The sequence below is a fragment of the Patiria miniata genome, unplaced genomic scaffold, assembly GCF_015706575.1.
Source record: "Patiria miniata isolate m_02_andy unplaced genomic scaffold, ASM1570657v1 HiC_scaffold_3, whole genome shotgun sequence".
NCBI classification, from domain to species: domain Eukaryota; kingdom Metazoa; phylum Echinodermata; class Asteroidea; order Valvatida; family Asterinidae; genus Patiria; species Patiria miniata.
Window position 1 is genome coordinate 21,500,740 of NW_024037069.1, and position 13,836 is coordinate 21,514,575.

Genomic DNA, 13,836 nt, shown 5'->3' on the forward strand with positions numbered 1-13,836 from the left:
GGATTCAAGCTTACTGGAAGATAATTAATTGGGGTCCTTGAACAATCACCCCCTCAAAATGGAAAGAAAAGGAAAGTTAGGGGAGATCACTAGGAGATATTCACACAAAGAGCCATAACTTTGTGCATATTCAGAATAAAATAAGTCATGTGTACATGTACTTTGCAATGCACGCGTGCGAACCAGTACTTGGACATGGCTTGTCCCATAAGCGTGAGCCCATACGCATGTACCTTGCACCAGGTCATATGCTAGATCAGGGAGCCCACTGTCCCGTAGTCCCTTGGCCAGGGCCCCTAGCACGTCCACACTGCGATCCTGTCTCCTCCGCCACAACATCAGCATCTGATAGGGCTGCTTGTCCTCAGAAAAATCTGCCAACTGCTTGATGACGTTGACATCTAAATGAAGAGTTGTTGCGAGAATCTTCCAGTTGTGGCCGATATGGACGGCAAACGAGAGCATGATGTCATCATCCAGGCCTTAAAAGGAAAAAAGTAAGTTAGGGCAGCATTACACGAGGCATTTTGCTATTTTAAGCAACTACCAAAACCAATGGGGCTTGGGACCTCTGGTTTAGGGGCCTCCAAACTCCTAAATAGCAGTAAATCTTCAATATAAATCCACGGAAAGGTGAATTTTTTGGTTTTTCATTCTAGCTCACCTCTGGCAACCTCCAGCGCCAACTGTCTGAGCCCACAGCTCTGCAATGCGTTACTCAACAGCATAATCTTGTCTGAGTTATGAGACTGCCTGGTCCGCCATTTGGCCAGCATGAAGCGTAGACGGGGCAGCGGGTGTGGTGTCTCAACCTCAAACAGATCCATTTCTTCATCAGAGAAATTCAGGAACATGCCAAAAACTCTGGCTTTCTCCGGAGGTATGTCACTGGCTATCTTACACAGCAATGTCTCATCCAAGCCTGTCCAACAATGCAAAGGGATTTATTTGTCATAGTTTAAATGCCACCACTTGTATTGACAGCCCACAACAATATTATCTAAACCAAAAGCTTTCAGACCGTTTCAGACAGGTGTTTAGCAGTCATGCCAATCTAAATTTTTCCTGAAATCAAATTAGGCTGGATGTTTTAATCAATTTGAAGCAACTTTCCATGCAAGTCATTGATTGACCTTCGCAGTCATTTGGAATCATGTTTTCTTCATCATGAATATTGATACCTGTAAACCAGGTACATGTAATTAATTTCCAGAGAAAAATGGCCTCCATTTTGGCCTTTTGGTTAAGGAACTGATGACGTCAAACTTTGTTTACAAGTGTGCTTTTCTATGGAGCTACGAACCGTCTGGCCTCCACCAGCCTCCTATAGAAATGCGCACACATAAACAAGTGTGACATCATCAGAACGGAGGCTTATTCCAAGCCAACCTCAACTCCCCAGAGTTTCATCTAGATTTTAACAGTGCCTGTCCTCACCCTGGCTCAAAAAGTTTTAAAAAAAGAAAAAAATGGTATTATTAGAGTATTACTGACCTTGTTCCTAATAGCAGTAAATCTTCAATATAAATATTTCAATGAATGTCACTTTACTTTTGCTGTTATTCGGAGCTACTCGAGTGTATATTCAAATGGAAAATTAGTACATAAATTCTGTCTGTCTAAAAACAGACACAACAACTATGGAACGCCAAAGAGGCATTTAATGTGATCATCGAATCGGTGATACACTTTTGCAATCAGTGATGCATATTCACGATCGGTGATGGACTTTTGAGATCGGTGATGGACTTTTACTGGTGATGCGTATTCACGATCGGTGATGGACTTTCGCAATCGGTGATGGACTTTTACTGGTGATGCATATTCACGATCGGTGATGGACTTTCGCAATCGGTGATGGACTTTTACTCAACGACTGGTCATCGCAGCTTTGATCACCGATTGCGAAAGACCATCACCGATCGCGAAAGTCCATCACCAATTAAATGCCGCTTTTGGCGAAACAGGAATGCCAAAGAGGCATTTAATGTGATCACCGAAACGGTGATGGACTTTCGCGACCGTCGCATCTGTGTGTTGCGTCTAATCATTTGCACGTATTATACTTATCTATGTTCCTTGCTCTGGAGCAATTTAATTGCAAATGCGCAGAGCCTTTATTTTGCTCTGCTGTTTTTTTAATACCTTTCGCGAAAATCTGATACATTTTACTTCCACGTAACCGATGTAATTTTCGAACCATGGTGTGTTTTTTTTTTATAAGAGTTAAATTTAGATTAATCATTTTTAAGATTAGAAAATATTATCATTTTTTCCCCCAAAAAGCAATGATTCGATGTGTACATTTTTGTAATGCAGCATGGTACTCAGTCTATTTCTAAGACCACTGAGGGAAATTTTACTGCATGCTTTGTGAAAAACCCCTCTTGCCATGTGTACAGTATAAATGCCTCATCACGCACATAGTGCTAAAATATCTCCTTATATGGAAATCGGCTCATGCAGCGAGCACTGCGCGATGTAGTGCTGAACGCAGTAGTAGTAGTACCAGTAGTTTAAAACCACCCACACGACAGGGCTCTCAACCGACAGGATTGGGTAAACTGTCTCCGGTGTTTATGAATATTTCATAATGGTACATATACTTGTGAACCTGGGTATTTATTACCTTGATCCAACTTATTGGCAAGTTCACTGAAGTTACATCTCCGACAAGCATCAGCCAGTCGGGAAATATTATCATATCCAGTTCCTTTCCTCTGCCAGGCTCTCAGCATTTCCGCTGTGCGTTCTTTCTCCGTTTCACAGTCTGCTGCAATTCTGTCCATTTCTTCTCTTCTCAGATATAGAGAAAAGCCAACTGTCCTCCAGTCCTTGCAAATTGTCTTCACAACTTCTTCAACCACATCCTCCTCAAGAAAATCTGTTTTATAAATAAAGCAGCTGACTGTAATTGAGTTCATGTCCTATTTGTTTAAACAGTGCCCATGTTATAAAAAAACCAACATTTTTGCACATTCTGTTGAAAAACATTGTCTCATGTGAACCCTGCAAGTTTGTCTACAAAAATCTCAGTGACCAGGATGTGAAGTTTGAGTTTCAAGAAAACAGAAGTAAAGTTCAACAGAAGTGGTTTCCCATCAACTATGCATGTCAAGTGTCTCTGTGCATTTGCCGTGTTGTAGTCAAGTCCAATACAAGTCCGTCTCAAGTCTGGGCAAAACTAAATCGCAAGTCCAGTCATAGGTAACATGTGGTGAACAATAAAAAAGGAATGCTTTTGTCATAGTTCACTAGAATATCTTCTGACTTGACTTGGAGGAGGACTTTTGCTGGACTTGTGAGGCTATCTGATGGACTTGACTACAACGTTCATGTACCGAGCACACAAGAGCTCTCATGAGTGTTCTCAAAGAGCCATCTAGTGTTACCAAGCAGAGTTGACTGGATGCCAGACTAATGGCCTGAAGCAAATTGAAGTTCTTCTGATGTATCCTGACAAGTATCTGTCTTGTGAGCTTTGGATGCTGACAATGATACAAAAACATGAAGAATATGTGCAGGCTACATGTAGGTACACATGCAATAGAACGTGAAAATTCCTTATGAAAATAAAGGAGAGAAGTCTCCCAAGGATGAAGAAATGTGTCCCACTGATATTTCAGTTGATTACTTGAATGTAAGGAAATTGAAAATTGTTATAATCACTATGAACCAGAATGGTCTGAAACACTTTTGTTCCGGACTAAATGTCTGATGGGAATGATATTTTAGACATTTGGTTACTGTTTCAGACATTTTTTCAACTCCTCTTATATACATTTCAAAAATATCGAAAAATGTAAGCCTGTATCAAGAAACCTGCTAGGTTTCAGAAATTTTCAGGTGACTGACACGCCAATTTTTGTATGGGCTTACGTTTCAGACCATCAAACGTAAGGGATTCAAACAAATTCTGAAATAGTGACTAAGTGTCTGAAATTGCTTTTGTTCGGGACAAAATGTCTGAGATTTGTGGGGGATTATATTTGAGACATTTGGTTGCTGTTTCAGACATTTTTTAATCTCTTCTTACATTTCAGACTTTTTTGATGGTCTGAAACCTAAACCTGTTAAAACCACTCACTTTTCAGACATTCTGTTCACCTCAAAATATCTGAAATGTAAGCCTATATCAAGAAACCTGTTAGTGACAAATAGTGACCAAATGTCTGAAACATAATCGCCATTGTTGATGTTTCAGGCATTCAGTCAGAAACAAAAGTGTTTTGACATTTCCGGTTCACAGTGTATTGTTATTATAATTTATGGTAATGAAAACTAGGATTTTATTAAACGCAAATATAATACCTCAAAGAGCCTCGGGTAAAAAAAATACAAGTTAAAACTTTTCCATGGTGTTTCACTGACCTGGGTTATAGCTATCGCTCACATCACGTCTGCCACCAGATGGCTTGTGGCTTCCCTTACCTAGCTTCTCACTGCTGCCAAAGAACGATTCTGTGTAAAAAAAAAAAAGCAAGTTAAAAAATATCCTGCCCAAGCAAAAATGACAGTTGAAACCAGTTGCACTGGAAATTGGTGATTGCTTATGAACTAGTTTACCTTTTTGAAACTGGTTTAATTGGTTTTGACATGGTTGAATTGGTTGAACCGGTTTGTACCAGTTCAACACCAGTAAAACTAGTTCAAAGCTAGACATCAATCGCCAATTCAACTGGTCTAGTTGAAACCAGTTGAACCAGTTGAACTAGTTTTGAGTGGAATTTTCACCTGGGTGATGTTTCACTGACCTGGGTTATAGCTATCGCTCACATCACGTCTGCCACCAGATGGCTTGTGGCTTCCCTTATCAAGTTTCTCGCTGCTACCATACGGAGAGGGTGTCTTACGTGGCTTGTTCTTGGCTGCCCAGAACGGTTCTGAGGGTTTCTTTCCCTTGTTTTTCGCCGTCGATGGCAGGCTTGGGGATGGCTCCTTTGTGTACAAATCCTGATATTCTAGCATCAGACAAAGAAATACAGCATTAACAATATTTTGTCTAAAACCCTGTCTAATGCAACAACACACCGTGTAACAAGATCCACCAAGTCAATAATTCCATAGGCTCAACTGTCTCAGATCTGTAGTTGCCAACTGCAGCAAGATACAAGTGGCTTTGTTCAATGGGACTAGCTCCCACTGTCTAGGATCCGGCCATATAATATGCACTGTTGCTGATGGCTCAATGCAGCAATCTGATGCACTGTGTTAAATAGTCTATGTAATAAGAGCTGTGGTCTATTTTGCGTCAACAGATTTGCTGATTATATAGGCAAGACCCCGCCTCTTGACTTCCTAGATTTTGACCAATCAGCAGGCGCTTTCTATAGGCCAATCGGGTCTTCGGTCATTCACCCGTTGCGCATCATAGACATGTATTAAAAAGAAACTGTCACGGCGCCTGGCGCTCGGTATCATGTTACGCGAATGCGCTCCCAGCTGTTGTTGTATTACAAAACACTGCATTCGAATTACCAAACAACTCCGATTGGCTGGCGTGTGGCTTGCATAAATTTGCATGTCAGGAGATGTCAGACGTTCGACCGGAGCTAGATAGGGCTCTGTGGAGAACGGGTGATACTTAGACTATGTGTTAAATGGCAGGGCTAGGATTAATTCTGTTTGGACATTTCCATAGTGTCCGTTGATATATCAATATTACTCGATATCAATGTGATATCAATATCATCAATATCATTTTTTTAATCATATTGAAAAATCAAAAATTTGATAAGAGAAAATGACAACGGAAGACAATGCGGATAGCTTTTTTTTGTCGTAAACATAAACATTAAAGAATAGTTCCCTTGAAGTGACAGGTAGGTTTAAACTCATAATTTCATTTAATACATACTTGCTTATCACGATGTCTACTAAAACCCGCATCAGAACTTATGAAAGCATTGACATTCTGCCTTGTTGTGTGGATAATTCATTTTTTTTGCGGGGGCTTCACACTTTTTGTATGACTCAAGAGTGTAATTTAAGCAAAAAATATTATTAAAAACATTTCAAAATGATTTTCAAAAAAAGAACAAGATAAATTATTAAAGGAAGATAATATTTCCATCGGGCGAACACTAAGCAAATGTCCTGATGATTGATAGCCCTCGCTCAAAAAAATGTAGTCCAAAGCAACATAACTGAGCTGAGCTGTAGACTGTTTCAGGTTCTTCCAGCATCAGCTATTATCTTTACAGCGGCGGGAACCAAATTGGCGGGAAATTGGTGATTGTCGCTTTTCAACTAGTTTTTCCCTTTTTTAAACTGGTTTAATTGGGTTTGACATGGTTGAACTGGTTGAACCAGTTTGTACCAGTTCAACACCAGTAAAACTAGTTCAAAGCCAGTCATCAATCGCCAATTCAACTGGTCCAGTTGAAACCAGTTGAACCAATTGTACTAGTTTTGAGTGGAAATTGTCACCTGGGTGATGTTTCACTGACCTGGTTTAGAGCTATCGCTCACATCACGTCTGCCACCAGATGGCTTGTGGCTTCCCTTATCTAGCTTCTCACTGCTGCCGTACGGAGAGGGTGTCTTGCGTGGCTTGTTGTTGGCTACAAAGAACGATTCTGAGTAAAAAAAAAAGCAAGTTAAAAAATATCCTGCCCAAGCAAAAATGACAGTTGAAACCAGTTGCACTGGAAATTGGTGATTGCTTATGAACTAGTTTACCTTTTTGAAACTGGTTTAATTGGTTTTGACATGGTTGAATTGGTTGAACCAGTTTGTACCAGTTCAACACCAGTAAAACTAGTTCAAAGCCAGTCATCAATCGCCAATTCAACTGGTCCAGTTGAAACCAGTTGAACCAATTGTACTAGTTTTGAGTGGAAATTGTCACCTGGGTGATGTTTCACTGACCTTGGTAATATCTATCACTCACATCACGTTTGCCACCAGATGGATTGTGGCTTCCTTTATCAAGCTTCTCACTGCTGCCGTACAGAGACGGTGTCTTGCGTGGCTTGTTGTTGGCTACAAAGAACGATTCTGAGTAAAAAAAAAAGCAAGTTAAAAAATATCCTGCCCAAGCAAAAATGACAGTTGAAACCAGTTGCACTGGAAATTGGTGATTGCTTATGAACTAGTTTACCTTTTTGAAACTGGTTTAATTGGTTTTGACATGGTTGAATTGGTTGAACCATTTTGTACCAGTTCAACACCAGTAAAACTAGTTCAAAGCCAGACATCAATCGCCAATTCAACTGGTCCAGTTGAAACCAGTTGAACCAGTTGAACTAGTTTTGAGTGGAATTTTCACCTGGGTGATGTTTCACTGACCTGGGTTATAGCTTTCGCTCACATCACGTCTGCCACCAGATGGCTTGTGGCTTCCCTTATCAAGTTTCTCGCTGCTACCATACGGAGAGGGTGTCTTACGTGGCTTGTTCTTGGCTGCCCAGAACGGTTCTGAGGGTTTCTTTCCCTTGTTTTTCGCCGTCGATGGCAGGCTTGGGGATGGCTCCTTTGTGTACAAATCCTGATATTCTAGCATCAGACAAAGAAATACAGCATTAACAATATTTTGTCTAAAACCCTGTCTAATGCAACAACACACTGTGTGACAAGATCCACCAAGTCAATAATTCCATAGGCTCAACTGTCTCAGATCTGTAGTTGCCAACTGCAGCAGGATACAAGTGGCTTTGTTCAATGGGACTAGCTCCCACTGTCTAGGATCCGGCCATATAATATGCACTGTTGCTAATGGCTCAATGCAGCAATCTGATGCACTGTGTTAAATAGTCTATGTAATAAGAGCCGTGGTCTATTTTGCGTCAACAGATTTGCTGATTATATAGGCAAGACCCCGCCTCTTGACTTCCTAGATTTTGACCAATCAGCAGGCGCTTTCTATAGGCCAATCGGGTCTTCGGTCATTCACCCGTTGCGCATCATAGACATGTATTAAAAAGAAACTGTCACGGCGCCTGGCGCTCGGTATCATGTTACACGAATGCGCTCCCAGCTGTTGTTGTATTACAAAACACTGCATTCGAATTAACCAATCCACTCCGATTGGCTGGCGTGCGGCTTGCATAAATTTGCATGTCAGGAGATGTCAGACGTTCGACCGGAGCTAGATAGGGCTCTGTGGAGAACGGGTGATACTCAGACTATGTGTTAAATGGCAGGGCTAGGATTAATTCTGTTTGGACATTTCCATAGTGTCCGTTGATATATCAATATTACTCGATATCAATGTGATATCAATATCATCAATATCATTTTTTTAATCATATTGAAAAATCAAAAATTTGATAAGAGAAAATGACAACGGAAGACAATGCGGATAGCTTTTTCTTGTCGTAAACATAAACATTACAGAATAGTTCCCTTGAAGTGACAGGTAGGTTTAAACTCATAATTTCATTTAATACATACTTGCTTATCACGATGTCTACTAAAACCCGCATCAGAACTTATGAAAGCATTGACATTCTGCCTTGTTGTGTGGATAATTCATTTTTTTGCGGGGGCTTCACACTTTTTGTATGGCTCAAGAGTGTAATTTAAGCAAAAAATATTATTAAAAACATTTCAAAATGATTTTCAAAAAAAGAACAAGATAAATTATTAAAGGAAGATAATATTTCCATCGGGCGAACACTAAGCAAATGTCCTGCTGATTGATAGCCTTCGCTCAAAAAAATTTAGTCCAAAGCAACATAACTGAGCTGAGCTGTAGACTGTTTCAGGTTCTTCCAGCATCAGCTATTATCTTTACAGCGGCGGGAACCAAATTGGCGGGAAATTGGTGATTGTCGCTTTTCAACTAGTTTTTCCCTTTTTTAAACTGGTTTAATTGGGTTTGACATGGTTGAACTGGTTGAACCAGTTTGTACCAGTTCAACACCAGTAAAACTAGTTCAAAGCCAGTCATCAATCGCCAATTCAACTGGTCCAGTTGAAACCAGTTGAACCAATTGTACTAGTTTTGAGTGGAAATTGTCACCTGGGTGATGTTTCACTGACCTGGTTTAGAGCTATCGCTCACATCACGTCTGCCACCAGATGGCTTGTGGCTTCCCTTATCTAGCTTCTCACTGCTGCCGTACGGAGAGGGTGTCTTGCGTGGCTTGTTGTTGGCTACAAAGAACGATTCTGAGTAAAAAAAAAAGCAAGTTAAAAAATATCCTGCCCAAGCAAAAATGACAGTTGAAACCAGTTGCACTGGAAATTGGTGATTGCTTATGAACTAGTTTACCTTTTTGAAACTGGTTTAATTGGTTTTGACATGGTTGAATTGGTTGAACCAGTTTGTACCAGTTCAACACCAGTAAAACTAGTTCAAAGCCAGTCATCAATCGCCAATTCAACTGGTCCAGTTGAAACCAGTTGAACCAATTGTACTAGTTTTGAGTGGAAATTGTCACCTGGGTGATGTTTCACTGACCTTGGTAATATCTATCACTCACATCACGTTTGCCACCAGATGGATTGTGGCTTCCCTTATCAAGCTTCTCACTGCTGCCGTACAGAGACGGTGTCTTGCGTGGCTTGTTGTTGGCTACAAAGAACGATTCTGAGTAAAAAAAAAAGCAAGTTAAAAAATATCCTGCCCAAGCAAAAATGACAGTTGAAACCAGTTGCACTGGAAATTGGTGATTGCTTATGAACTAGTTTACCTTTTTGAAACTGGTTTAATTGGTTTTGACATGGTTGAATTGGTTGAACCATTTTGTACCAGTTCAACACCAGTAAAACTAGTTCAAAGCCAGACATCAATCGCCAATTCAACTGGTCCAGTTGAAACCAGTTGAACCAGTTGAACTAGTTTTGAGTGGAATTTTCACCTGGGTGATGTTTCACTGACCTGGGTTATAGCTTTCGCTCACATCACGTCTGCCACCAGATGGCTTGTGGCTTCCCTTATCAAGTTTCTCGCTGCTACCATACGGAGAGGGTGTCTTACGTGGCTTGTTCTTGGCTGCCCAGAACGGTTCTGAGGGTTTCTTTCCCTTGTTTTTCGCCGTCGATGGCAGGCTTGGGGATGGCTCCTTTGTGTACAAATCCTGATATTCTAGCATCAGACAAAGAAATACAGCATTAACAATATTTTGTCTAAAACCCTGTCTAATGCAACAACACACCGTGTGACAAGATCCACCAAGTCAATAATTCCATAGGCTCAACTGTCTCAGATCTGTAGTTGCCAACTGCAGCAGGATACAAGTGGCTTTGTTCAATGGGACTAGCTCCCACTGTCTAGGATCCGGCCATATAATATGCACTGTTGCTAATGGCTCAATGCAGCAATCTGATGCACTGTGTTAAATAGTCTATGTAATAAGAGCCGTGGTCTATTTTACGTCAACAGATTTGCTGATTATATAGGCAAGACCCCGCCTCTTGACTTCCTAGATTTTGACCAATCAGCAGGCGCTTTCTATAGGCCAATCGGGTCTTCGGTCATTCACCCGTTGCGCATCATAGACATGTATTAAAAAGAAACTGTCACGGCGCCTGGCGCTCGGTATCATGTTACGCGAATGCGCTCCCAGCTGTTGTTGTATTACAAAACACTGCATTCGAATTAACCAATCCACTCCGATTGGCTGGCGTGCGGCTTGCATAAATTTGCATGTCAGGAGATGTCAGACGTTCGACCGGAGCTAGATAGGGCTCTGTGGAGAACGGGTGATACTCAGACTATGTGTTAAATGGCAGGGCTAGGATTAATTCTGTTTGGACATTTCCATAGTGTCCGTTGATATATCAATATTACTCGATATCAATGTGATATCAATATCATCAATATCATTTTTTTAATCATATTGAAAAATCAAAAATTTGATAAGAGAAAATGACAACGGAAGACAATGCGGATAGCTTTTTTTTGTTGTAAACATAAACATTACAGAATAGTTCCCTTGAAGTGACAGGTAGGTTTAAACTCATAATTTCATTTAATACATACTTGCTTATCACGATGTCTACTAAAACCCGCATCAGAACTTATGAAAGCATTGACATTCTGCCTTGTTGTGTGGATAATTCATTTTTTTTGCGGGGGCTTCACACTTTTTGTATGGCTCAAGAGTGTAATTTAAGCAAAAAATATTATTAAAAACATTTCAAAATGATTTTCAAAAAAAGAACAAGATAAATTATTAAAGGAAGATAATATTTCCATCGGGCGAACACTAAGCAAATGTCCTGATGATTGATAGCCCTCGCTCAAAAAAATGTAGTCCAAAGCAACATAACTGAGCTGAGCTGTAGACTGTTTCAGGTTCTTCCAGCATCAGCTATTATCTTTACAGCGGCGGGAACCAAATTGGCGGGAAATTGGTGATTGTCGCTTTTCAACTAGTTTTTCCCTTTTTTAAACTGGTTTAATTGGGTTTGACATGGTTGAACTGGTTGAACCAGTTTGTACCAGTTCAACACCAGTAAAACTAGTTCAAAGCCAGTCATCAATCGCCAATTCAACTGGTCCAGTTGAAACCAGTTGAACCAATTGTACTAGTTTTGAGTGGAAATTGTCACCTGGGTGATGTTTCACTGACCTGGTTTAGAGCTATCGCTCACATCACGTCTGCCACCAGATGGCTTGTGGCTTCCCTTATCTAGCTTCTCACTGCTGCCGTACGGAGAGGGTGTCTTGCGTGGCTTGTTGTTGGCTACAAAGAACGATTCTGAGTAAAAAAAAAAGCAAGTTAAAAAATATCCTGCCCAAGCAAAAATGACAGTTGAAACCAGTTGCACTGGAAATTGGTGATTGCTTATGAACTAGTTTACCTTTTTGAAACTGGTTTAATTGGTTTTGACATGGTTGAATTGGTTGAACCAGTTTGTACCAGTTCAACACCAGTAAAACTAGTTCAAAGCCAGTCATCAATCGCCAATTCAACTGGTCCAGTTGAAACCAGTTGAACCAATTGTACTAGTTTTGAGTGGAAATTGTCACCTGGGTGATGTTTCACTGACCTTGGTAATATCTATCACTCACATCACGTTTGCCACCAGATGGATTGTGGCTTCCTTTATCAAGCTTCTCACTGCTGCCGTACAGAGACGGTGTCTTGCGTGGCTTGTTGTTGGCTACAAAGAACGATTCTGAGTAAAAAAAAAAGCAAGTTAAAAAATATCCTGCCCAAGCAAAAATGACAGTTGAAACCAGTTGCACTGGAAATTGGTGATTGCTTATGAACTAGTTTACCTTTTTGAAACTGGTTTAATTGGTTTTGACATGGTTGAATTGGTCGAACCAGTTTGTACCAGTTCAACACCAGTAAAACTAGTTCAAAGCCAGTCATCAATCGCCAATTCAACTGGTCCAGTTGAAACCAGTTGAACCAATTGTACTAGTTTTGAGTGGAAATTGTCACCTGGGTGATGTTTCACTGACCTTGGTAATATCTATCACTCACATCACGTTTGCCACCAGATGGATTGTGGCTTCCTTTATCAAGCTTCTCACTGCTGCCGTACAGAGACGGTGTCTTGCGTGGCTTGTTGTTGGCTACAAAGAACGATTCTGAGTAAAAAAAAAAGCAAGTTAAAAAATATCCTGCCCAAGCAAAAATGACAGTTGAAACCAGTTGCACTGGAAATTGGTGATTGCTTATGAACTAGTTTACCTTTTTGAAACTGGTTTAATTGGTTTTGACATGGTTGAATTGGTCGAACCAGTTTGTACCAGTTCAACACCAGTAAAACTAGTTCAAAGCCAGTCATCAATCGCCAATTCAACTGGTCCAGTTGAAACCAGTTGAACCAGTTGAACTAGTTTTGAGTGGAATTTTCACCTGGGTGATGTTTCACAAACCTGGGTTATAGCTTTCGCTCACATCACGTCTGCCACCAGATGGCTTGTGGCTTCCCTTATCAAGTTTCTCGCTGCTACCATACGGAGAGGGTGTCTTACGTGGCTTGTTCTTGGCTGCCCAGAACGGTTCTGAGGGTTTCTTTCCCTTGTTTTTCACCGTCGATGGCAGGCTTGGGGATGGCTCCTTTGTGTACAAATCCTGATATTCTAGCATCAGACAAAGAAATACAGCATTAACAATATTTTGTCTAAAACCCTGTCTAATGCAACAACACACCGTGTAACAAGATCCACCAAGTCAATAATTCCATAGGCTCAACTGTCTCAGATCTGTAGTTGCCAACTGCAGCAGGATACAAGTGGCTTTGTTCAATGGGACTAGCTCCCACTGTCTAGGATCCGGCCATATAATATGCACTGTTGTTGATGGCTCAATGCAGCAATCTGATGCACTGTGTTAAATAGTCTATGTAATAAGAGCCGTGGTCTATTTTACGTCAACAGATTTGCTGATTAATTAGGCAAGACCCCGCCTCTTGACTTCCTAGATTTTGACCAATCAGCAGGCGCTTTCTATAGGCCAATCGGGTCCTCGGTCATTCACCCGTTGCGCATCATAGACATGTATTAAAAAGAAACTGTCACTGCGCCTGGCGCTCGGTATCATGTTACGCGAATGCGCTCCCAGCTGTTGTTGTATTACAAAACACTGCATTCGAATTGACCAAACAACTTCGATTGGCTGGCGTGCGGCTTGCATAAATTTGCATGTCAGGAGATGCAGACGTTCGACCGGAGCTAGATAGGGCTCTGTGGAGAACGGGTGATACTCAGACTATGTGTTAAATGGCAGGGCTAGGATTAATTCTGTTTGGACATTTCCATAGTGTCCGTTGATATATCAATATTACTCGATATCAATGTGATATCAATATCATCAATATCATTTTTTTAATCATATTGAAAAATCAAAAATTTGATAAGAGAAAATGACAACGGAAGACAATGCGGATAGCTTTTTTTTGTCGTAAACATAAACATTACAGAATAGT

General features: G+C 40.7%; 1 protein-coding gene across 13 annotated transcripts in view; it reads right to left on the reverse strand.

Moving 5' to 3' along the window:
* The window catches only part of LOC119737423, a 49,922-nt gene that overhangs the window by 28,876 nt on the left and 7,210 nt on the right, over positions 1-13,836 (reverse strand). For 2 of the 13 annotated variants that reach the window (XM_038211774.1, XM_038211763.1), the window contains exons 6-20: positions 12,785-12,991; positions 12,365-12,493; positions 11,944-12,072; positions 11,523-11,651; positions 9,827-10,033; positions 9,407-9,535; positions 8,986-9,114; positions 7,291-7,497; positions 6,871-6,999; positions 6,450-6,578; positions 4,755-4,961; positions 4,372-4,461; positions 2,630-2,884; positions 665-922; positions 234-482 (exon numbers count right to left, since the gene is read on the reverse strand). In XM_038211774.1, the coding sequence (XP_038067702.1) occupies positions 234-482; positions 665-922; positions 2,630-2,884; positions 4,372-4,461; positions 4,755-4,961; positions 6,450-6,578; positions 6,871-6,999; positions 7,291-7,497; positions 8,986-9,114; positions 9,407-9,535; positions 9,827-10,033; positions 11,523-11,651; positions 11,944-12,072; positions 12,365-12,493; positions 12,785-12,991 (2,583 nt within the window). The remainder of the gene's footprint in view (positions 1-233; positions 483-664; positions 923-2,629; positions 2,885-4,371; positions 4,462-4,754; positions 4,962-6,449; positions 6,579-6,870; positions 7,000-7,290; positions 7,498-8,985; positions 9,115-9,406; positions 9,536-9,826; positions 10,034-11,522; positions 11,652-11,943; positions 12,073-12,364; positions 12,494-12,784; positions 12,992-13,836) is intronic. The other 11 variants (XM_038211764.1, XM_038211765.1, XM_038211769.1 and 8 more) reach the window with 11 other exon arrangements.